The following is a 24,841-nucleotide window of genomic DNA, read 5'->3' as shown; positions in this document are numbered from 1 at the left end:
ATCACAGATTTTAATCAAGGATTTTTAGGAAACGAGAGTTAAGCAGATTTGTAAATTAAGAATACTACTTGTATGTAATTGTGAAATGTTTTTTTTCTTCTTCTTCTTAACTATACCAAGGCTGCTTTGCATTGGGGAAAATAAATGGACCAGGATGCAAGAAGCTTGTATTCCACTATTTTTACACCAATGAAGATTGCCAGGTTTCTGAGGGCAACTGGCAATTGTGGTTAAGACACCAAAGAAAGGGTTAAAAGTGCTATAGCAGCTTGGTCAGGATAAAATCATACAAGATAGATTTACATTTGTTGGGAAAAAACCTAGATGTTGCAGGATTATTATCTATAATAACTTTTCCACAGTTCAATTCTCTTTTCAGCCAAAAAGACCACTGAAAACACAATTCTATTTATACCCACAAAAGAAAATGAAATTAGAAAAACTGAAAGTTACCTATAAAAGTCTGTTGGGCTTGAGAATTTCCCCCTACCCTCGGGGAACATGAATGAGGATAGTTAGATGCATTAGCACCCATTTTCTTCAGTCACTCAGGCATTCCATCTGCTGGTTCTTCAGAGTATAATCCCAGAGGCCTTTACGAACTTTCAACCCTGGATCCAGCAGCCTCCTTTCATCCATTTCTTGGTATGAAACAAAAATAATTTTATTCATTTTTTCAAATGTATTTCAAATTGCACAGTAAAAAAAAAAGCAAGCTAGTGAAAACTGCTTTTATTTGCAAATGACATGCTGTCAAATTCACATGTAAAAATTTCGGAAAATGTAAACAAATAGTTAAACTTGAATTATGAATCAGTGGTAGCTGCAATTTTGAGCCATAAAATGTACCAATTATATACTTTCTAAGGCAGTGAAAAGTAACAAATCAGACTAATTTAAATATATAATTATGGAAAGAGTATTTCAAATTACAGGGAAAAGTATTTAGAGACTAAAAAATTTTTCATTTTTTTTTCTTACTCCTTTAGAGGCAACCATCAGTCATTATAATCTAACATTCTAAGCAATTTGTAAACATTGAAGAGGTTGGTGGGAGGGATGGGGTGGCTGGGTGATGGACACTGGGGAGGGTATGTGCTATGGTGAGCACTGTGAATTGTGTAAGACTGATGAATCACAGACCTGTACCCCTGAAATAAATAATTATATGTTAATTAAAAAAATGTGGAAAAAAAACCACACTGAAGAGGTTGATACTAGAGGTGGTCCTCAGGAAGCCCTGAAATAAAAATACTGCCTTCTATTACCTGATATTATGACTTAACATGGACAGGGCAGTACCAGTAAGAGATAATTTTAACAATTACAGAATAAATTCCACACCATGGAACCCTAACTCTCAGAGCTGCCGGCTGAAGATATATGCACAAAGAGAAGACACTCTAAGATTAGAGAACAGGGTTAATAGGAATACTGTATCTGTATAGCATCTGGATATATAAAATTTATCTGACTAAAAGGGATAATGGTTTAAGAGAAAACACTATTTTTTTTTTAAAGATTTTATTTATTTATTTGACAGAGAGAGACACAGCAAGAAAGGAAACACAAGCAGGGGGAGTGGGAGAGGGATAAGCAGGCTTCCCGTGGAGCACGGAGCCGGATGCGATACGGGGCTCAATCCCAGGACCCTGGGATCATGCCCCTAGCCGAAGGCAGACGCTTAACGACTGAGCCACCGAGGTGCCCCGAGAAAACACAATTTAAAATCTATTATTGGAATTGTTACAAAACCAACCAGGAGGTAATCTAGCCTCATAATGAAGGATGAAGTGTTTTAACAAATAATAAACACACACACCCCAAATCACAAAAAATACGCTAGAAAACAGAACTGTGTCAAGATTCTTGGAATTTATTTTCATCTCTGTTACTGACACAGCATAACCTTAGGAATTCAAGTTTAAGAAAATCACTGTTAACATCCGTGCTTCCTTCAATCTTTTTCCATTAAATATATGAGAATTTAAGCATAAAATCATCTACCCTCAATGTTCAAGACTGGGAACCTTCTACAAACTGGATAATATGCCAAGTGACAGTTACTTCAAATCACACACTCACACAAGCCAATTTTTAGTTGAAATTCACCTACCTACCAAGGAAAACACAGCATGTTAGACTTTTTACTCCAGGTGCCTGCTATTGAAGTCAGAAAGGCTATGGGTAGACAGGGATTTGACAGTGCATTCTGTAAGAACCACCCAGCAAGGAACCCAGAGTTTAATTTACTATTTTGTAAACATTAAACGGTCAAGAAAATTACTTCCTCCAGCAAAGTTAGTTTTTTTTTTTAAGTTTGGTGCTTAATGTAAGTAAATTCAGTTTTCTCTTCTTAAATACTAGAAATGTAGAAAAGGCTGCTTTTTTGGGTAATTTTGAACACTGTCAATTTAAAAAAGATTTTTATCATTGAAGTATAGTTGACATTAAATGTTGTCAATTTTATAAAATGGAAATTAAATCTGCCTGTGTTAATTTCAGTTCAAACTTAAGAAATAGTAACTCTAATAAATCTTAGTTTTCAAATTGAGCTCCTTAAAAGCTTTAAGGTTCTATCAGGTACTTTCAGTGGTTCTTTAGAAAAAACTAGGGTCCTAGAAGCCAAGTTTGTGGCCTCATTTACAGGGCAAATCCTTTTCTCTCACTGAAGATTTGTAGATAAAACACAAAAACAGGGGTGCCTGGGTGGCTCAGTCGTTAAGCATCTGCCTTCAGCTCAGGTCATGATTCCAGTGTCCTGGGATCGAGCACCGCATCGAGCCCACATCGGGCTCCCTGCTCGGCGGGAAGACTGCTTCTCCCTCCTCCACTCCCCCTGCTTGTATTCCCTCTTTCCCCGTCTCTCTCTCTTTCTCTGTCAAATAAATAACTAAAATCTTAAAAACAAAACAAAACAAAACACAAAAACAGCACAGAGAATTCTTTTTCAAATTTGAAACATATTAAGAAGAATGCAGATAAAAATGAAAGTCTTTACCAAAATGAGAGACAAAAAGATTAAAAAGATGAGCTTTGAATCTGGAAGTAATGGATGGTAAACAGTGCTGGTAAAGTGTCCCCCTTATGGTAGGTCTCTTCTCATTTCCTTCTTTACTCATTCCTGAAGTTACATATTGCTTCATTTGTTTTGTTTGCTTTTAATTTTTTTTTTTTTGAAAGACAGAGTGTGCAGGCCAGCAGGGGGAAGGAGAGAATCTCCAACAGACTCCCTGCTGAGCATGGAGCCCAACGTGGGGCTTGATCCCATGACCGTGAGATCATGACCTGAGCCAAAATCAAGAGAACACTTAACTGAATGAGCCAACCAGGTGCCCCCGTTTGCTTTTAAATTTTTAAAACCTACAGAGCAAACTCACTAACAGCACAAAGTATACTGCTGAAACAAAACAAGAATGGTGCCATGTTTCCAGATGAAGAAAAATCAGGGTCCACAGTAGTGGACAGAGTTCCTACTCTGTCACATTGTACGAAGTGTGCACATACACATAGGAGAATCATTTTCATCTGAAAATTCTGCAGGATTGGTAGGAACACTCTTACCCTGGTCTATCTGAAATTTAAACCTTGCCAAAAAATGCCTTTTTTTCTTTTTCCTTTCTTCTTTTTTTCAAAAAGCTCAACTTTATGGTGAGCATAATTAGATATTCTAAAGCAAACATACAAAGGTACAAAACATCATCAGCCCCACTGGAGACACAAGACCACCTAGCAAGCACTAGGGAAGTCACAGGCTGAGATAAAGATGCTTGGCCAACCGCCATTGTAATTAGCACCACAGGGAGAGCTGGGGTCTCACCCTGGAGAGGTGACTTGAAATAAAATGTCTTTGGGACTTAGGGACAGAGTCTCTTCCTGGTAGCTCCTATTCAAAGGGAATCCCCTTCAAGATGAACTAATTTGGGTGACATTCATATTTTCTACTGGAGCTCTAATACTAAAATAAACATAGGTCTTGGAAAGACTTAGTGGGAGAGATTTTTCAGGATCAGATATAACTCTTAAGTCCACCCTGTGTCCCCTGTTTCAAATCCTGGGGTAATCCTGACTGTGCAGTTATAGTACTAAAACCCTATTTCTCAAAATTCTCAGGGAACACTTTTATTTATTAAGTAACCAAAACCCTATGCCATATGGAACACAGTATTATGTTATTTAGTTCTTAATCTAACCCACTGCCTTTAGATGCTGGAAATGAGAATAAGTCACAGTTAAAACTCTCAGGGATGTTTTCATTCTAGGCAAGCTCCGTCTGTCTCCTACATAAAACAGGATGAAATCCAATTTTTGGATGTTATGGCAGGAAAAGAAAGGAAAAGAGAGGGCCCACAGGATGCAAATGGCCCTAGAAAGTGGATTTTTTTCTAGAATCATCATTCTGGGGGAGCTCCCTCTGTTAATAGTCTATATGACCAATCTCAATCAAATGATCTAACTGGCTTAAAACAAGCTTCAGTGATTGCAGCGACCCAACTGAAGGGGAAAAATGATACTGAAGGTAACAGAATTAACAATCCCATGAGAATATTTTTAGAAAAAAAATCAAACCTCTCTGCCTTCCAAAAAACCCTAGACTAGCATTTCCAAAGAGTTTTCCCAAAGTTTGGAAAATGCAGGATGAAACAAAAACTGATAGGTCTCTTTACATACAGAATGTTTTGGCATCTTTAAAGTGCTAAGGTGCATTATGAACCTCCAGGAGGAAGTATTCAGCATGATCTAAAGGAGCCCCTTTGCCCCACAGAGCATTAAAGGAATGTGCTTGTATGATACACTTTGGAAAACCTTGACCTTTGCCATAAAAACACTTTTTACTGCTTTACGCAGTAGAGAACAATGGGCATCAAGTGACCTGGGATAGAGTACATCCGTCACTAATGTACCACTTACATGGGGTAAGTCACATTTAACTTCTATGAATCTCTGAAACTGAGATGTATGGTCTCAGCATCTGTAAAATAAAAAAGTTGATATAGGGTACCTACAATTCATTGAAGTTGTATGACTTATTGGTTTGGAAAATGAGGATGGGGAAGGGAGTTATTTCTATATTAAATCTTAGTGTACAGAGGGGAAAAAAGGCAATTGGATTTTGGGTTTTAAACACATGTTTTCTCCTTAGTCTGATTATTAGCTATGGTTATAGAAGGACAGGAATGTGGGGGCATATGTGAATATGAAAAACAATTCATAATGAAAGAGAAATGCAAAACTTCACTCCTGTCAAATCTAAGGTGACCAGATAATGTACCATCACACCAGAATGCTTGAGGGTGAAAAGGGGTACAAACCAGATGGGATGCCAGAACATATACAGCCTGGGTCTAGTGGGGCCAAGTGGGATGAACAGCCACCCTTAGAGCCAAATCTCACACTTCCAGAGTTAGAAATAAGACGTTTAAAAAGAAAACAAACAAAAACCAAAAATTTCCTAAAACTTAAGTTAGAATACTAAGACTTATGTAGACCTCATTCCCCAAGCATATTTTATCTAACATAACAACTCACATTTATTGAGGTTTTACTATGTTCCAGACTCTGTTCTCAGAACTTCGCATGTAATAACCCATATAATCTCCCCAGTAACTTTTTACTAATGAGGCTTAGAGATTAATAACTTGCCCAAGATTAAGTGAAAGAACCAGGATTACTTTGTAAATCTTCAATTCTATCCCTGGATACATTTTAAGAAAAACAAAACAAAAGGGGCGCCTGGGTGGCTCAGTCGTCAAGCGTCTGCCTTTGGCTAGTCCTGGGATCGAGCCCCACATGGGGCTCCCTGCTCGGGGGGAAGCCTGCTTCTCCCTCTCCCACTCCCCCTGCTTGTGTTCCCTCTCTCGCTGTCTCTCTCTCTCTGTCAAATAAATAAATAAAATCTTTTTTTTTAAAGATTTTATTTATTCATTCATGAGAGACAGAGGGAGAGAGAGAGAGAGAGAGAAGCAGAGGGAGAAGCAGGCTCCCAAGGAGCAGGGAGCCCGATGCAGGACTCGATCCCAGGACCCTGGGATCATGACCTGAGCCGAAGGCAGATGCTCAACCATCTGAGCCACCCAGGCGCCCTAAATAAATAAAATCTTAAAAAAAACAAAACAAAAGGTAACTGTGGACAGTTAAGTCAGAAGCAGAATCAGCAGTAGACCCTTGCTGTTTGAAGATCTCTTCAAAAAGGTGAGACCAGGTTCAGAAAGCCACCAACTAGGCTTATATGTGTCCTCTGGGGCCATCTAACACAGAGGCAGATGACCTCCACAAAACCCACTCGTTCCAGTGACAAAGAACAACAGTGTTTATAGCAGCAGCTTATTAAAGAAAGGCAAAATTATGTTCCACTGAACATATTTATTAAGGCAGAGAAGCCAGAGTGATGGAGCTAGAAAGGGCCTTCAATTTTCTTTTGGTCAACCTTGTTTTTGAAATTATAACCTCATGGAATGGGAGAAAATATTTGCATATCATACACTGATAAGAGATTAATATCCAGAATACACAGAGAATTCCTACAACTCAACAACCAAAAAAAACAAACCGATTGAAAAAATGGGAAAAGGTCTTACAGACATTTCTCCAAAGAAGATATATAGATCGCCAAATAAGCACATGAAAACACATCACCAATCATCACGGAAATGCAAATCAAAACCACAATGAGATACCACCTCACTCCTATTAGGATGGCAATTATCAATAAAACAGAAAATAAGTGTTGGCAAGGATGCAGAAATTGGAACTTTTGTGTACACTTGTGGTGGGAATATAAAATGGAAAAGGCCACTGTGAAAAACAGTATGGAAGTTCCTAAAAAAATTAAAATCAGATTTACCACATGATACAGCAGTTTCACTTCTGGCTATACACCCAAAAGAACTAAAAGCAGGGTTTCAAGACATGTACACTGATGTTCAGAGTAGCATTATTCCCAGTAGCTAAAATGTGGAAGCAACCCAAAAGTCCATCAACAAATGGATGAATAAGCAAAATGTGGTATATACATATGACGGAATATTATTCAGCAGATGAATAAGCAAAGTGTGGTATGTTACTATGGGATATTATTCAGCCTTAAATTAAAAAGGAAGGAAATTCTGATATACGCTTCAACACAGAAGAACCTTGAAGACATTATGCTAAGTGAAATAAGTCAGTTAAAGAAGACAGATATTGTATGATTCCCTTTATATGAGGTACTCAGGGTAGTCAAAATCAAAGAGACATAAGTAGAATGATAGTTGTCAGGGGCTGGGAGGAGGGAGAGTATGGGGAGTCAGTGTTTAATGGGTCTAGAGTTTCAGCTGGGGAAGATGAAAGAGTTCTGAAGACAGATGGTACAATACAAATATATGTGATACCACTGAACGTACAGTTAAAAATGGTCAGGATGGTAAATTTTATATGTATATGTATTATACGTTTTACATATTCTACCACAATTAAAAAAAATTACAAGCATTGCCATCAAAAAATTACTGTCATCAAAAAACATGTATTTTTGAAGCTTTATGGCTAAGGTTCAGAACTGACTTATCTAAAGAAATTTCTTTTCCAGGTTAAAGTAAAATAGATTAGTTATTATTTTATTTCTCTTCAAACATCAGAGAATTCATTTGAAAAAAATTAAGACAGGCAAAATCCATTTCAGGAATGTCTCATTGTATCAACCATTAATAAAATATATACAAATATTTCAATGTCAAATGAAATAAACAGTATTTCATAAAATTATATTTGCCAGAAATAATGTAGTACACTTTAATTTTATATTTAGAAAAAATATTATTTGCACTCTTTTAATTTACACATTTCTGATTTTAAACTGTATCATGAAAAATTCTAAAAATATACAAAAGGTAAATAGTATACTGAGCCCTCAAGCCTGTATCACTCAGATCCCAGAATTATCAAAATTGTTTTGGCTTATATTTATTTTTTTTTTTAAAGATTTTATTTATTTATTTGACAGAGAGGGACACAGCGAGAGAGGTAACACAAGCAGGGGAAGTGGGAGAGGGAGAAGCAGGCTTCCCCCAGAGCAGGGAGCCCGATGCGAGGCTTGATCCCAGGACCCAGAACCCAGGGATCATGACCTGAGCCGAAGGCAGACACTTAATGACTGAGCCACCCAGGCGCCCCTGGCTTATATTGAAATGCTTAAATTTGATGTGTAAGGCTTATGGGTAGAATTTAAATGTTTGTTAAAAGCTTCTTATAGAAATAAAAATCTGAAGAGATATATGTACATTATGATTATAATTATCCCAACTATTGACTACTATCAGCCAGCCAGTCTTTTTTTTTTTTAAGATTTTATTTATGTATTTGACAGAGAGAGACACAGCGAGAGAGAGAGCACAAGCAGGGGGAGTGGGAGAGGGAGAAGCAGGCTTCCCACCGAGCAGGGAGCCCAATGTGGGGCTTGATCCCAAAGCATAGATCCCAGGCAGTCTTAAGCAGTGTACATGAATTAATCCTTCAAATTTCTCAATCATGTGAGCTGTAGGTCTAATTATTATTTCCACTTTGCACAGGAAAAACTGGGAGGTCAGCAAAATGAGGCATGGAAAGCTTAGTTACTTACCCAATGTCACAGAGCTAGTAAGTTGCAGAACCAGGCTTGGCATTCAGGCTCTTTTATCTATGAATGATGTTATCTTTGCAAATTTTTTTCCCCTAAATGTTTGGAGGAAAAATTTCCAGAGCAGACAAATATAGTTCCATTCCAGAAATGGGAAGTGAGTACACACCTGACAGTGTTACTTTTGGTGCTTAAAAGGCTCTCTCATATAAAGCAAAAAATGACTTAACTGAAAAGGTAGCTTATGAAATCAGAGCAAAAGTGCCTTTCTGAATATTTATAGCTAGACTGCGTGTTCCTTGATGGCAGGACGACACTTGTTTATGCTTGATCAACCATGCATCCAACCCATCCAATTCTGAGCACCTGCTGTGTTCAAGGTACTTTGATAGGCCCTGGGAATACAGCAGTGATTACACACTGAATAGGAGGATTTCTCATGAAATTAAAAGAAAGGCTACTGTTCTGGCTTCCTAGTTTAGAGCCAGACCTTTAAGAATTAATAGGAGTGCATCAAGTAAAAAAGGAAAGATCATTCAAGGTAGGAAAAAAGGGATGAATAAAGGGGAAAAACTCCAGTCCCAGTCAGTGTCCACTCCCAGTTCTCACAGCCCCGTACCTCTATAATCTGCTAATACTGCAGCGTAATTACATTTCCACCGAACTGTACGCTTCCCAAGGGTATGCACTCAGATGCTTTATCTTTTTTACCATCCACCACAGATCACAAAGTAGACACAACATTTGAGTAATAAATGTTAACTATTATCAGGAACATTGATAAATAATGTATCTAAGGCCTAAGAAGTACATATGTTTAAATGTGTAGGTAGGGGTTGGATCAAAAAGCCTCAAATTCCACACTGAAGTGTTGAGCCTTTATTCAGAACACAATGGGGGAACTACTGGAACAAAGCATAGAATAGTAGGAGGGAAGCACACTTAACATTTGCTTTAAAAGATTACTAGATGGTCTGAAGGCAGAAGATACTCGATGCAGGAAGACTTATTGGAGCATTTTTGCTATAGTCCTGAAAGTGTTAATAAGGATCTGACTTTCCTAATCCCTAAAATGAGGACGCTATCACCTACTTCACATTAAGAATTAAATAAGATAATATGGGCTGACAGTGGAAAGCAGAAGTAGCCCATCACAAGGGTTTTCATGAGAAGCCTCGTCTTGCACCAGGTCCGACCTGGCCTGAATGAGATGCATCTTAGAGATGTTGAGGTATTCTGAAATACTCAGTTTCTAGATATTAAAGCTGAGGCCAATTCCTGGCAAGAGGTGGGTAAAGGACCCATGTGGCAGCACAGTGAAGATGTGAATAAGCAACTTACTCTGCATCCTTTACCTCAGAGCTCCTATTCAAAATGCTTCATCCAGACCTAAAAACCTCAGAATAGGAGGCTCCTAAATGGAAAAATGGGAATACAGGGCTGAAAAGGTTTGGAAGCCTGACTCCCAGTTCCTGGGCTTTTGCTTATCCCATTTGTCTGGGCCTCTGGCAGTACTAACTGACACCTGGTGGGGCAGCCTGGGCCAGGATAGTGACATCCACAGCAACCACAGAAGGAGATGTGTGGGCCCAGGCATCCCTGACACCCAAGGCTTTGCTGCCTTCTCCTAGCAGCTATATTCCCCAAACTGAGGTAGCTCTTAAAGGAATAAGAAAAATTTTCTCCAACAGCTAGGAAAAAGGGCCTGTAAGCCAAGGGTGGAAATGATTATGAGGCCCTCCACGAAAGATTACAGAACTGCCCAATCAACCGTCTTATAAGATAATGGTGCCATTGGAACTTTTGTGTTCATGACAGGAAGACTAGTTTTGAGCCAAGCACACAATATTTGAGTGAATAAATAAAATCGCTGTTCTAATCGGGGACAACTGTTTTTACTGTTAGCTTTGTGGTGTATAAAAAAGTAGCTCTGAATGATTCAGAGAAGGAAATGAGAAATCCGAGTCTAGATTTGAGTTTATAAAGGATTTGCAGAGAAACAGAGCTGAAACCAGACAATATATTCGAAGCAACTGAATTTAAAGAAAAAACACAGAATTTCTCATAATCTCCATTCAAAGCCAAAAACTCACATTTTTTGAAAACCAACTTATGAAAATGTTAAACAAAAAAAATTAAGGATGTATTTCTTGTTCATGAGTTTCTGTGGGCTCCAGTGGTAGTGTTGGGAGATACGAAAACATGCTGAGTGAGCCTGACAGTAAGCCTGCACATGGGAGCAGAATATAAAACAAAACAGAAATATGAATACACTCATAGGTATCCTCATCAAAGGCAGTCTTCTAAAGGACATCAAATTCCAAACTACCGGATCATCAAGGAAATAGTCATGTGAACAGTCCCACGAATTATTCAAGTTGTTATAAATGGGAAGATAATAATAGTTTAGAAGTTATCAATAATTCTGCACTAAAATTTTATTTTTCCTCAATGGCTCAGACTAAGACAGTCCAAGTAAATATGGGAGAAAACCCCATTACTTTAAATTTTCAGTGAAAAGGGGTAGCAAGCTATCTATAATGGGGCATTAATAAGGGCCACTCCATTCTGAAACTTACAGAATCTTTGTTGGCATGACAAACAAAGAGTGTTCCTCCTAAATTTCTTCTGAAGTCCATTGTTAGAAAGAATCTTGTATACCAGAGGTGCTAGTAAAAGAAGTGGGTTTGGGGCGCCTTGGGTGGCTCAGTTGGTTAAGCGACAGCCTTCGGCTCAGGTCATGATCCCGGAGTCCTAGGATCGAGTCCCACAAGTGGGGAGCCTGCTTCTCCCTCTGACTCTCTCCCCTCTCATGCTGTTTCTCCCTTGCTCGATCTCTAATAAATAAATAAAATCTTAAAAAAAAAAAAAGAAGTGGGTTTGATGATGAACAAGTTTTGAGAAATGTCAGCTAGGAAGGACTCTAGGAGAGACACCAACAAGGCCTCTTAGGTAAAACAAGAAGTAGAAAATTAGACAAAACTCAGCCTCATAATGATTAGTAGAGACCTTTCTTAGAACTATGATAAAAATTTTTCCTATCTCCTTCCTCAACCCCACTGCTCATCCTGTGCTACCCACCTACTGTAGCAGAAACACAAGAAGAAGATACCGCAGTCCAGATATACAAGACTGAAAAAGGTATTCTAGGTCCTGTTTATGCAATGTAAGTCTGCATGTTAAAACACTATTTTGCATTTGTTTAGGATATCTATAACAAAAAATTAAGATAAACCCTATGAAGTCCTTATCATAGAACATAGCACAAAATTGGTGAGGGGATGATGGAAAGGAAGAAGGGAATGATGATGATGTCTCTATCTTGCATGACTGGGTGGTTAGCAATGCTGTGAACCAAGAGGAAACACAGGACATGCAATCTGTGGGTGGACTGGGAATAATAAGGATAATGGGTTTGAGGTTCCAGAGAGACATACCAAGAAAGAAGTATTATAAACAGTGCATACATAAAGGAAGAAGTCTAAAAACAAGAGTTTCCTAATACTGATATTTTCAGCTCTAGAGGTAACACTCAAATATGTAGTACAATATGGCATTCTCTTGATATTTCATTTACTTTTTTTTTTAAAGATTTATTTCAGAGAGAGAGTGTGGGAGAGAGGAGGAAAGGGAGAGAGAGAATCTTAAGCAGACTCCCCGCTGAATGCAGAGCCCAACGCAGGGCTCGATCTCACAACCCTGAGATCATGACCCAAGCAGAAATCAAGAGTCGGATGCTTAACTCACTGAGCCACCCAGATGCCCCATAATTTATTTACTTCTCAGGATATGATTTATAAATGTCCTATCGATGTTTGCAAAGATAGAGTCTAAGAAGTGACACTGTTCTTTTTTTTTTTTAAAGCTCTACACCCAACATGGGGCTTCAGCTCATAACCCTAAGAGCAAGAGTCACATACTCTACCAACTGAGTCAGCCAGGTGCCCTGACACTGTTCATTTTTTGAAGCCTAAAGCCATTTCTGGCATAACTGCATTACTGCATAGTGCCTGGTCAAACAAGAGTGATATTGAAGCTCTTCTCCAATCCTTAACATGTCTGAGTCCATGTGTTCTCCTAACAGTACCTAACTCTCATATGTGCTATCAATAAGATATACTATATATTAAAGCATTTATTAACTACGATTTTTAGACATCACTTCTTGAAACAGATTCTCTTTATCAGTTGTTTCATTTCTGCCTTCTCTGAACAAAGATAATTTCCTTTGGGTTCACCGAGCCAAGAAAATTATACCTTAGAGGAAGAGGCTATGTCTTCCATGTGGTAATCATTATTGGAATGAATGTCTTGTCAGCAGTAATATTTTGCCAGCATCTTTCACCCCACAAATGAATAGATGTATGATATTTTCTAGAATCATTAACAGAATATACAAATAAATTTCCCTAACATTTTTTCCATCTTAAGTTTTCCCTTACTTTTCTTTCTAAAGAGATTATCTTAAACCAATCCATTTCTTTATATGGGTACTAGGTACTGGTTGAGATATACAGGTCTTCATTTGACTCCTGAGTCATTTCCTTAAAAAGCATTTCCTGCCCCTACCTCGGGGCCTGCTATTCCCTATGCCTGAAACACTTTTCCCACAAAGTCCTTACATGGCTCACTCTCTCATTTTATTCAGATCTTTTTTCAAGTGCCATGCCCTGAAAGAGAAAGCCTCATCCTCTAAAAAAATAACATGCCTTGGGGCGCCTGGGTGGCTCAGTCATTGAGCATCTGCTTTTGGCTCAGGTCGTGATCCCAGGGCCCTGGGATTGAGCCCCACATCGGGTTCCCTGCTTGGGGAACCCTGCTTCTCCCTCTCCCACTCCCCCTGCTTGTGTTCCCTCTCTCACTGTCTGTCAAATAAATAAATAAAATCTTAAAAAAAAAACCCAACATGCCATTTTATCCCATCATTCTCTATCCCCTTTCTTCAGTTTATTTTTCTCTACAGCACTTTTCAGCATTTGAAATTATATACCTGTTTCTTATTAACAGTCTCACAATACAACGTAAGCTCCAGGAGAGCCAGAACTTCATGTATTCAACATTAAATCCTCAGCACATAAAACAGTGCCTGACAAATATGAGGTACTGAGTTGAAAATTACTGAATGAAATCAGTTTTTTAAAAATAACATTACAGGGCACCTGGGTGGCTCAGTTGGTTAAGCGTCCGCCTCCCATTCAGGTCATGATCCCGGGGTCTTGGGGTCGAGCCCTGCATCGTTGTCGGGCTCCCTGCTCAGCAGGAAGTCTGCTTCTCACTCTGCCCCTCACCCCGCTTTCATGCTCTCTCTCTCAAATAAATAAAATCTTTAAAAAAATAAATAAAAATAAATGTTACATAAGGAAAGACTTGTTTTTAATTATTCTTTGAGCTTTTCAAACCAAAAACTGTTTCTCAGGATCCACTGGATATAGTCTAAGCCTCATAGAAGAGTGTGTTTTAAAAACTGCACTAGTAAAATAAATAAATAAATAAATAAATAAATAAATAAATAAAAACTGCACTAGTATTTGGGAGGGAAAAAAAATTTTCCTAAAAAAAAAAAAAAAGACGCCTGAATTACAGTATACATACAGCCTTAAATATGAGACTCTGTTGAGATGTTTCAAAATACACAAACAATAAAGCAATTATTTTTAAAAAAAATGCACTGATTCCTGAAAAATTAAACACTGAATTATCATATGATCCAGCAATTTCACTTCTGGCTATTAAAAAAATGAAAATGGACTCGAACAGCTACTTGTATTCCCATCTTCATAGCAACATTATTCACAATAGCCAAAAGGTGGAAGCAAACTAAGTGTCCATTAGACAGATAAATGAACAAAATGGTACATAACATATAATTCAGCCTTTAAAAGGAAGGCAATTCTGATACAACAATGTGAATGTACTTAAAGCCAAACAACTGTACACTTAAAGCTGGTTAAAACAGTAAATGTTATTATATATACATATATATATACATATATACATATTTTAATGTTACATATATTTTTTAACCACAATTTTTTAAAAAGATTTTATTTATTTATTTGAGATAGAGAGCACAAGCAGGGGGAGAGGGAAAAGCAGACTCCCCGATGAACACAGAGCCCGATGTGGGGCTCGATCTCGGGACCCTGGGATCATGACCTGAGCTGAAGGCAGACGCCTAACCAACTGAGCCACCCAGGCGCCCCTTTTAACCACAACTAAAAAAAGGTAAGTGGGAAAAATCTCCATTAAAACAGACAGAAAAGCAATGTCTTTCCTTTCTTTATATTCTTTTAATGACTACAGTGGGAGTATCTTATAAGAGGACCATATAGTTTACAAAGTGCTTTTCACACAGTAATCCATTTTATTCTCATATCAAGTCTTCAACGTAGACAGGACAGGCTTCGTTCTCTGATCCCTGAATGAGGCAGGGAAGGCAGAAAGGTGAAGCGACTTACCCAAAGTAAAATATACTGTAAAATGGCAGAGCCAAAACTGGATCCTAGGCATTCTTTTTTTAAAAAAACTTTTTATTTATTTATTCATGAGAGACAGAGAGAGAGAGAGAGAGGCAGAGGGAGAAGCAGGCTCCCAAGGAGCAGGGAGCCTGATGCGGGACTCAATCCCAGGACCCTGGGATCATGACCTGAGCCGAAGGCAGACGCTTACCCATCTGAGCCACCCAGGCGCCCGGATCCTAGGCATTCTGATCTGTAATCTACTGTTCTGTCTCAACAAGAAAGTATCTCAAGTCTTCAGTCCTACACCAACCTTTCCAAACAGAACAGCCATGTCTTCCTTAAACTCTATGTTCTTGTTACTCAAGTCTTAAATTGCTAAAGTTTCTATTTCATTACTCAATTAAGATTAAATAACAGATCTTAAATTTATCTCCAGTGTTCTGCATTGTTGGTGAACAATAACAAGTATCAACCACCCTAGTGACTATACTTCTATTTTCTTCTCTATTTTCCTTCCTATTACTTGCTTTTTTCCTCCTTTGCAGAAGATACTTTTGCAATTTCTGTAATAAAGAAAAACCCTGTAATAAAGAAAAACCCTGCAGAAGGCAGATGCTTAACCGACTGAGCCACCCAGATGCCCCCCAACCATCTCTTTAAAGAAGCTCTAATTTCTTTCAGAGGGAAATGGTATTGAGAAACCACAATCTGGGTGCTATGGGAGCTAAGTGCCTTTTTAGTACACAGAGATAGGTAATTTTATACACACAAAGCTATATAAGCATGTACACAGATACAAACAAATACATGAGTTTATACTGATGCTTCCAACTCATTTCAGATTTGTAGGGTTTTTACTTAATCTCATTGATCCTTCAGCTGTTTCTCCTTTCCTACATGCCAAAACCCTATTCTCAATGCTGCCTACATAACTATTCATTTATTTTATCTCACAGTATACACGCAACAGCTGAGAGTTAAAATGTCAGTACTCTCTACCATCAACAATATGATAAAGAAAATCAGTTTACGTTTATTTTTTGCAATTTTTTTCTACTCTTAGGATATTACCCAACCCAAGATATCCTACAAATTACCATGTATGTCAGTCACTTGGAGTAGTTTACTCTGTGTATCACTACCTGGAAGAACACTTGCTAAGTTTTATGTTACTTTTGATTTTTAGGCATTGCATTTTTAACTTAATTGTGACATAATTCTGTAAAATATTTAGATGGGTTTAAAGTCAAAACCACAAAATAAGATATATTCAAAGACTAGATGCTCTCCCTGTCTACTCTAAGTTCACCCCTCCCTGCCCGATAGGTAACTTCCCTACCCACACCCCCCCAAATGTTAAGAGTTCCGGCTCAGACTTGAAACCACTCTAAAACAGGTCCTTGGCAACCTCCAAATTATTCTTGATGACCCTGATATCCTTCTGGCCATAATCTTGGGACCAGATGGGCATATAAAAAGTTACCTTTACTAATACTGCTATATAATACCCCAAATTCCCTCTTTTTTGGCTATTAGCCAAAGGCTCCCTAATAGAAGCAATAATGAAATTAGCTAGTAACTTCCTTCTACTATCTCTCTACTCCAGCATCTAATTTTAAGTAATATATGTTTAATTACAGTTAAACCTATGAGGCAATTAGTGAGTTTATTCTACTTTTTATATATTCTCCCCACATTTTTTATAATTAAACTTTATCTACAGAATTAAACTATTGAGTGTTACACACTATACTGTCTTTCAATCTTAGTTCCACATTAAAAAATATATTTAATGTCCATTACCAGTTTAAAAGTGTTCTTCAGAATACAGGTCCACAATCCCTTATCAAGTAGAAACCTCTGGAGCTAGATATGTTCTAAAATGCAGACTTTTTCCCTCCTCTTTCTTTCTTCTCCAAGAAAGTAATATGGTATGTGGATTATTTACTGTAATTATGTAAATCCTCCCAGTTAGGTTTAGCATAGCACCCCATAATCTAACAAATTAACATTTTGCAGTAAAGTATATTAAATATTTAAACTAAGCTATGATAGGGGCCCTGGGTGGCTCAGTCGTTAAGCGACTGCCTTCGGCTCGGGTCATGATCCCAGAGTCCTGGGATCGAGCCCCACATCGGGCTCCCTGCTCGCCGAGAAGCCTGCTTCTCCCTCTCCCACTCCCCCTGCTTGTGTTCCTGCTCTCTCTGTCAAATAAATAAATAACATCTTAAAAAAAAATAAAAATAAACTAAGCTATGATAGTTTAGATGCCAAATGAATCCAGGTCATATCAGTGTTTGCCATCAAATGAGTCTCCCTAAAAAATGGTTTTCAGAACTTTTGGAAATTCAAACTATAAATAAAAGTGTGGACCTATAGCTAGTAGCTCAAGATCACGTAATAAAAACAGTATTTCCCCTACCCAACCACCACCAAAAAAGTCAAGTCAGAAAACATTTTTATGTATATTAAATGAAGATATCTTTTTTGGTATGGCTCACATATATATTAAATTTCAGGTGTACAACACAGTGAGTTGACAATTCTGTACATTACCCAATGTTCACCATGATAAGTGTAGTTACCATGAAGATATCTTTTAAAATGGCATTTTTCTATAAAATTCCATGGTATTACTGCAAATAGAGATTACTTGTTAGAATTTTGCTTAGGAGAATCTTATTAAGCCCATGTGGGCTTTTTCTAATATAACCTATTGTAATTCAAAACAGCTGTCAGGCCCCTGCTGATACTTTTATTTCCTATTAAAAATGCATTCTTAAAGGAATATAAAAGTACATCACATTCCACTAATCTATGCAACATTCTTTTAAGTGTAACCATTAGAATTTTTAAACTAGAAATTGAGGGAAAGAATGCAAAGAAATGAGATGAGCCTGGTTCTTAGAACTTTGGTTCTACTACAGAGAGTCATAGCTTAACTTTAGGGTGGGAGGTATCTGTGTTTTTGATAATAAAATGAAACTATATATTCTCAGTTTCATAACTAGTTTCTAGTTATGAAATACTTCTTAAATAAAATGCCTACTTTATAAATGTATATCTCACATGGTCTGAAATTTGTTATCTCTTACCTGTTTAAATGATTTAAAAAAGATAATCTCTGAGGAGTCATGAACAACCTAGGAATAGTCGCTATGGAAGTCTCATAGATCATCATTCTAAATAGGTTAAGAAAATCTAAACCAGTAAAAGAATCATTAAAAGAGATATTCAATTATTAAAAATAATTTTTAAGCATAGCTAGAGTCATCTCCCCTTAACCATGGGTTCACCCTCCGCAGTGTGTATTGTCAGAAGGTAAACAGCTTAATGCGTCACAATGCCTATGGTCACTCACCTCCCTTCATCTCATCACACAGGCATTTATTTTATCATCTCACATCATCACAAGAAGGGTTAGCACAGTACAGTAAGATATTTTGAGAGGGAGGGATCACATTCACCTAACTTTTATTACATTATATTGTTAAAACTGTTCTATTATTATTGTTGTTGATCACTTCTTGGCCTTTTGGCCAAGAAGTATTGTTGTTCATCTCTTAGTGTGCCTAATTTATAAATTAAACTTCATCCCAGGTATGTATATATATAGGAAAAAACTTAGTATATATGGGGTTCAGTACTATCTGCACTTTCAGACATCCACTAAGGGTATGGGAACATATCCCCTGTGGACAAGGTGGAGGGGGGTGCCTATTGTAACTACAAATTACTATGGTGAAGTTAATTTATTTGACTCAAGCCAATAAATGGTGACGTATACTGAGACAGGAATTTTAACTCTCCTTGCCCATCCTTCCTTTTCTGTCAGACTTTATTGTTGAAGCATGTGACAGAACTATGACTTTGTAATTAAGGCTATAATGAGATTTCTCTGTCATAAGCTATTACTAACATTTGCTACAATTCATCTAGTTCTGCCACAAAGCTTTTTTTGCTTACCAGAAAATTCTCATGTATAGTCTCAAGCAAGCAAGAAATATTTTGGGAAAGTCTGAAGACAAGAATAATTAGGTCTTATGAAGCACATTATGGAATTTTTCTCTAAAGAACACTTCACAAATAAATCCAAGATAAAACAGACCTGAATATACTTTCAAAATATAGGTAAAAAATACACATATTATACTTGAAGTTCTGGAATTCAAGTCTCCTAAAGAAGGAAGGAAGGAAATTGCACAGTAACAACACAATTCATTATTGCTCCTTCCAGGACTCCAACATTAGTAAGACTTTCATAAAATTTAAGGGACTGTGGCCAGAGGAGGCTGTCAAACTTTTTATCTACGTGAACATTTTTAGAAAATAATTAAGGACAAGCAAAGAACACTTTGTATTATCTAGTCTAACTGAATTCTCCATTTCCCTTTAGTTAAAAGACAGTAACATACCTCATGTTTATTTAAAAATTGTTTACAAAACCCTTTTTCATGTTATTATTTCAAACTAACAACTCATTGCTGAGTATCTATAATGCAGCAGACACTGTGCTCCATTCTGCAGGCTTTGGCTCAAAGTACACGGAGTTATGTGGAGGAGTCAGACATACAAGCAAGTGGGGGATTACAGTAGAGTGCAACAGGGCTGGAAGAGTGGGCCAAAGCACTAAGGGAGTGAGTGTATGACTACTGGTAAAGGTCATATTTGAACTGGGTCTTGAAGAACAAACATGACTGTATCGAATGAGGAGACTTTTGATGCAAATAACTCCAAAGAAATGGCTTCAACAATAAGGAATTTATCTGTCAGGTGGAGAAATCCCATGGAAGGGAAAGCCCCAAGCCCCAGTACAGTATGTCTAAAATGATGTTATCATGGACGTACATTCATTCTCTCTGATCTTCCATCTTCCAGGCATGCTTCATCATCCCTTGTGGTCACAAGACAGCTGCCAGTGGCAACTGGGGTCATCTATTCTCTTGTTTATATATAATAAGGGAAAAAGTCCTCTCCCCCAGAAATAGAATGTCTCCTTCCCTTCAATCTGACTGGGACAAATAACAGTTTACAGGGAAATGTCTTGAACTGACTAGCTTGGAGTAATCAAAATCTACCCCTGGAGTTGGTGGTGAATCATCTCAGTCTCCTGGATAACAAAGAAAAAGAACTCCAAGCACTGGGATAAACACATGAAAAACAGAAGCACAGGAAACAAGAAACAGCTTGGTATGGCTGGAGTGATGGGAAATCTAAGGTTGGACACGGTCTACAAACTCTCGTGAGCTTGGACTTTATCCTATAAGTAATGAGAAGTCAACACAGGTTTTTTTAAGTAGGAAGATAACATGCCTGAATTTATTTATTTTTTTTTAAGAAACAAATGTGGTAGCAATATAGAGAACAGAGAAGGAACGGAAGAGTGGAGAACAAATGGCAGAGACGTTGGTAGGCTGTTCAATAAACAGTTCACTGGTAAGAAGTGGTGACAGGAAGGGAAAGAATTGAATAGCAAACAGGAGATGGCAAAGCTGCTTTGTAAAACATTGTATATTTCTGTGTAACACACACACACACACACACACACACACACACATACACACACACACACACGGAAAATTAAGCCCCAGACAGGTTAAATGGTTTGCTTAAAATCACAAATCTATAAGCAGTAGTCAGAATCTGAACAGAGGTTTGATTCTCAGTCCAATGTTCTACCTAAAAACTCCAACAATGCTCAAAAAACTTTTTTTTTTTTAAAAGATTTTATTTATTTATTTGACAGAGAGAGACACAGCGAGAGAGGGAACACAAGCAGGGGGAGTGGGAGAGGGAGAGGCAGGCTTCCTGCCGAGCAGGGAGCCCGATGCGGGGCTCGATCCCAGGACCCTGGGATCATGACCTGAGCCGAAGGCAGACGCTTAATGACTGAGCCACCCAGGCGCCCACAAAAAACTTTTTTGAATCCTGTGATGTAAAGGATGCTCTAGTGATTCCTATTTATTCCAACCTTAACATAATGTTCACTACATGGATTCACTATCAATTTACTTAGCAGTACATTATACATTTTTGAAGTTTCTATGTTATTTGATAGTGAGGATGTTGTGAAAACTCAATTGGTAATGTCAAATTTACAGACTGTCAAAGGATTCTAAAAACCACTGCAGTTTGCATTAAAAGAATTTTGAACTTGTTTTGCAAATAAACTAGGTACTGAATATTTGAAATGCATTATAAATCTGGAGCCAACAGGCACCTGAAAAGTTTCTTCTAAGTTATGCCTCCCTTTGAAATTTTGGATTCTGATAACCAACTTCCACTATCATCAATTTGAAAGATGTTGCCTCACTTTTTTTTTCATTTTTTTTAATTTAATTTTTTATTGTTATGTTAATCACCAGATGTTGCCTCACTTTTAAAGACACTTGTTTTAGAAAAAGTCACTTACCTGTTTGTTTTTACAGCGGTGAAGTCTGATTTTGTTTGGTTACCAATGTACCGAGACTGGATTAACAGGGAAGATGGTTTAAAATAAAAATAAATGTTTTCCATTAAAAAATTATAAGCAAAAATACAGTTTTTAGCTTATTGGCTTAAAGCAGACTTAAGAGTCTGCTTCTGAATTCAATGAATAACTATAGGGAGCATCTGTGTGCCTGGCACTATGTTAGATGCTGGGAATACAGCTGTGAACAAAATCATACTATAGTTATTCAGGCATATATTTGTATGATTATTTGATTAGTGTCAGTCTTCCCTACTGAATTAACTATAGTACTATTTTTCTTCAGCCAAAACATGACTGCAAATGTACACAGATGATGCCTAAAACATCAACTGGGCATTAACGTGTTATTTTGCTGATGACAGCAGAATTTTCTCTGTCACCAGGCTAGAGACACTCTCAGCACCCATAACTGAGTTTTTTTCTCTTTCATTAAAACATACCTGCTAAAACACTCAGCTAATCAGGAATATAAGAACACTATTTCAATACAATAAAGGAAAACCCACAGCTATCATCATACTGAATGGTCACAGATTGAAAGTTTTTCCTCGACGATCAGGACAAGACAAGGATGTATATTTTCACTTGTATTCAATATAGTTATGGAAGTCCTAGCCAGAACAATTAGGCAGGGAAAAGAAATAAAAGGCACTTCTTCCTTCCAAAACTGGAAGGAAGAAGTAAAATTATTTTTGTTCAAAGACATTATCTTACGTGTAGAAAATTCTAGATTACACACACACACACACACACACACACACACACACACACACACCTGTTAGAATAAATGCTTTCAGTAAAGCTGCAGGATAAAAAGTTAACACACAAAAATGAGCTGTGTACATTAACAATGCATAATCCAAAAAGGAAATTAAGAGATCAATCCTATTTGTGATAGTATCAAAAAAATAAAATACTTAGGAATAAACTTAACCAAGTAGATGAAAGATTTTTACACTGAAAACCACAAAATGTTGTGGGAAGAAATTAAAGATACAAATAAATTGAAAGATATCTGGTGTTTATGGACTGTGAGACCTAATATGTCAATACACTCCAATCTATAAATTCAATGCAATCCCTATTAAAAAAATCCCAATGGCTTTTTTTTTTTTGCAAAAATTGAAAATTCCACCCTGGAATTCATTTGGAATCTCAAAGGACCACAAACAGCCAAAACAATCTTGAATTAGAACAACGTTGGAGGTCTCACACTTCCAGATTTCAAAAATTACTATAAAGCTACAGTAATCAAAACAATGTGATACTGGCATAAAAACAGACTCACAGACCAATAGAATAGAGAGTTCAGAAATAAACCCTTGCATGGTATAATCAAGTCATTTTCAGTAAGGATGCCAAAACCACTCAATGGAAAAACACAGTTTTTCAACAAATGGTGCTGGGAAAACTGGATATCTGCATGCAAGGACCTAAACGTAAGAGTTTTTTAGGGAGAAAGCTTCGTAACTTTGGATTCGGCAATGATTTCTTGGATATAACACCAAAACATAAGCAACAACAACAAAAAAACTATGTAAGTTGGACTTCACCAAAATGAATCAAAGGCCACTCAACAGAGTGAAAAGGTATGCATGGAATGGCACATATATTGCAAATCCTCTATCTGATCAGGGATTGATATCCAGAATATATAAAGAATTCCTACAACTCAACAAAAAAGCAAACAACTAGATTAAAAAATGGTAAAAGAACTTAATAGCAGGGCGTCTGGGTGGCTCAGCTGGTTAAGCGTCTGCCTCTGGTTCAGTTCATGAACCCAGGGTCCTGGGATCCAGCCCTGCATGGCCCTGCACTGGGCTCCCTGCTTGGTAGGGAGCCTGCTTCTCCCTCTCTCTCTGCCGCTCCCCCTGCTTGTGCTCTCTCACTCTGTCAAATAAATAAATAAATCTTCAAAAAAAAAAAAAGAACTTAGTAGGTATTTCCTTTTTTTTTTGAAAGTAGAAAATTTAGTAATACTATTACAATATGGCATGAAACATCAAATAATTAATGGTTACTGAGTATTTGAAGAATCTGGAAAATATGGTGCCCTCAGTCACCAGTAATCAGATCCTTGAAGTGTTTGTTTAATCATTTCATGTATTTGTGCAAGTACTGTGCACAATGAAGTGACCAAGACACACAACAGTCCAAATGCTTCATGAATTTGCATGTCTTCCTTGCGCAGGAGCCATGCTAATCTTCTCTGTATCATTCCAATTTTAGTATATGTGCTGCTGAAACAAGCAAAATAGATATTTCTCCAAAGAAGATATACAAAAGGCTGATACACACAAGAAGAGATTAAACATTAAGGAAATACAAATCAAAACTAAAATGGGGGCACCTGGCTGGTTCCGTCGGTGGAGCATGTGACTCGTGGTCGTAGTTGTGAGTTTGAGCCCCATGTTGAGTGTAGCAATTACTTAAAAAAATTAAGTTAAAAAAAAAACTACAATGATAAACTACTTTACACCCATTTGAATAGCTATTACCAAAATAACAGAAAACAACACGTGTTGGTGAGAATGTGGAGAAATTGGAGCCTTTGTGCATTGCTGGTGGGAATGTAAAATTTGGGGGGTATATACCCCAAAGAAATGAAAGCACAGACTCAAACAGACATTTGTACACTCATATTCATAGCAACATTATTCATAACAGCCAAAAGGTGGACGCAAACCAAGTATCCACTGACAGATAAATGAACAAAAATGGATGTACATACCTACAATGAAATAGCATTCAGCCTTAAGAATGAAGGAAATTCTGACAGATGCTACAACATGAATGAACCTTAAAAACATCATGCCAGTCACAAAAGGATAAAGACTGTATGATTCCACTTACATGAGGTACCTAGAGTAGTCAAATTTATACAAACAAAAAGTAGGTAATGGTTGCCAGGGGGCTGGGGGTAAGGGAAATGGAGAGTTAGTGTTTAATAGGTATAGAGTTTCAGGAGGGAGAAATGAAGAGTTCTGGGGATGGGAGGTGGTGATGGTTGCACAACAATGTGTATGTATTTAATGCCACAGAACTATACACTTAAAACTGGTTAAAATGTCAAATTTTATGTTTATGTACATTTTACCACAATAAAAACAAAAACAACACCTGCCATGCATCCTTCCTACGGACTCTATCCTAGCCTAGGTTCTCATCTCTTCCTATTTAGGTAACTGCAACAGCTACTGTCATCGCTGGTTCGTTCCATTCTCTCCTCATTCGAACTCAAACCTGTAGATCACCGACAGGTTCATCTTGCTGGTTTATCACACTAATATTTGGCTTCCAATCTTACAAAGGCTC

General features: G+C 37.5%; 1 protein-coding gene and 1 non-coding gene across 4 annotated transcripts in view; both read right to left on the bottom strand.

Annotated features, from left to right (window-relative positions):
* The window catches only part of BTBD7 (BTB domain containing 7), an 81,443-nt gene that overhangs the window by 53,111 nt on the left and 3,491 nt on the right, over positions 1-24,841 (bottom strand). For 2 of the 3 annotated variants that reach the window (XM_027569919.2, XM_027569920.2), the window contains exon 2: positions 454-641. In XM_027569919.2, the coding sequence (XP_027425720.1) occupies positions 454-535 (82 nt within the window). In that variant the 5' untranslated portion in view covers positions 536-641. Of the gene's footprint in view, positions 1-453; positions 642-24,841 lie in introns of those variants that run through there. The other variant, XM_027569921.1, reaches the window with a different exon arrangement.
* LOC113910612 lies at positions 23,673-23,779 on the bottom strand. Its single transcript, XR_003516124.1, has one exon. It is a non-coding gene; the product is annotated as a U6 spliceosomal RNA (small nuclear RNA).

Source organism: Zalophus californianus, chromosome 6 (genome assembly GCF_009762305.2).
Source record: "Zalophus californianus isolate mZalCal1 chromosome 6, mZalCal1.pri.v2, whole genome shotgun sequence".
In the NCBI taxonomy this organism is placed as follows: Eukaryota; Metazoa; Chordata; class Mammalia; order Carnivora; family Otariidae; genus Zalophus; species Zalophus californianus.
The sequence above is the reverse complement of the archived record's forward strand: the minus strand, read 5'-3'. Positions and strand labels throughout refer to the sequence as shown.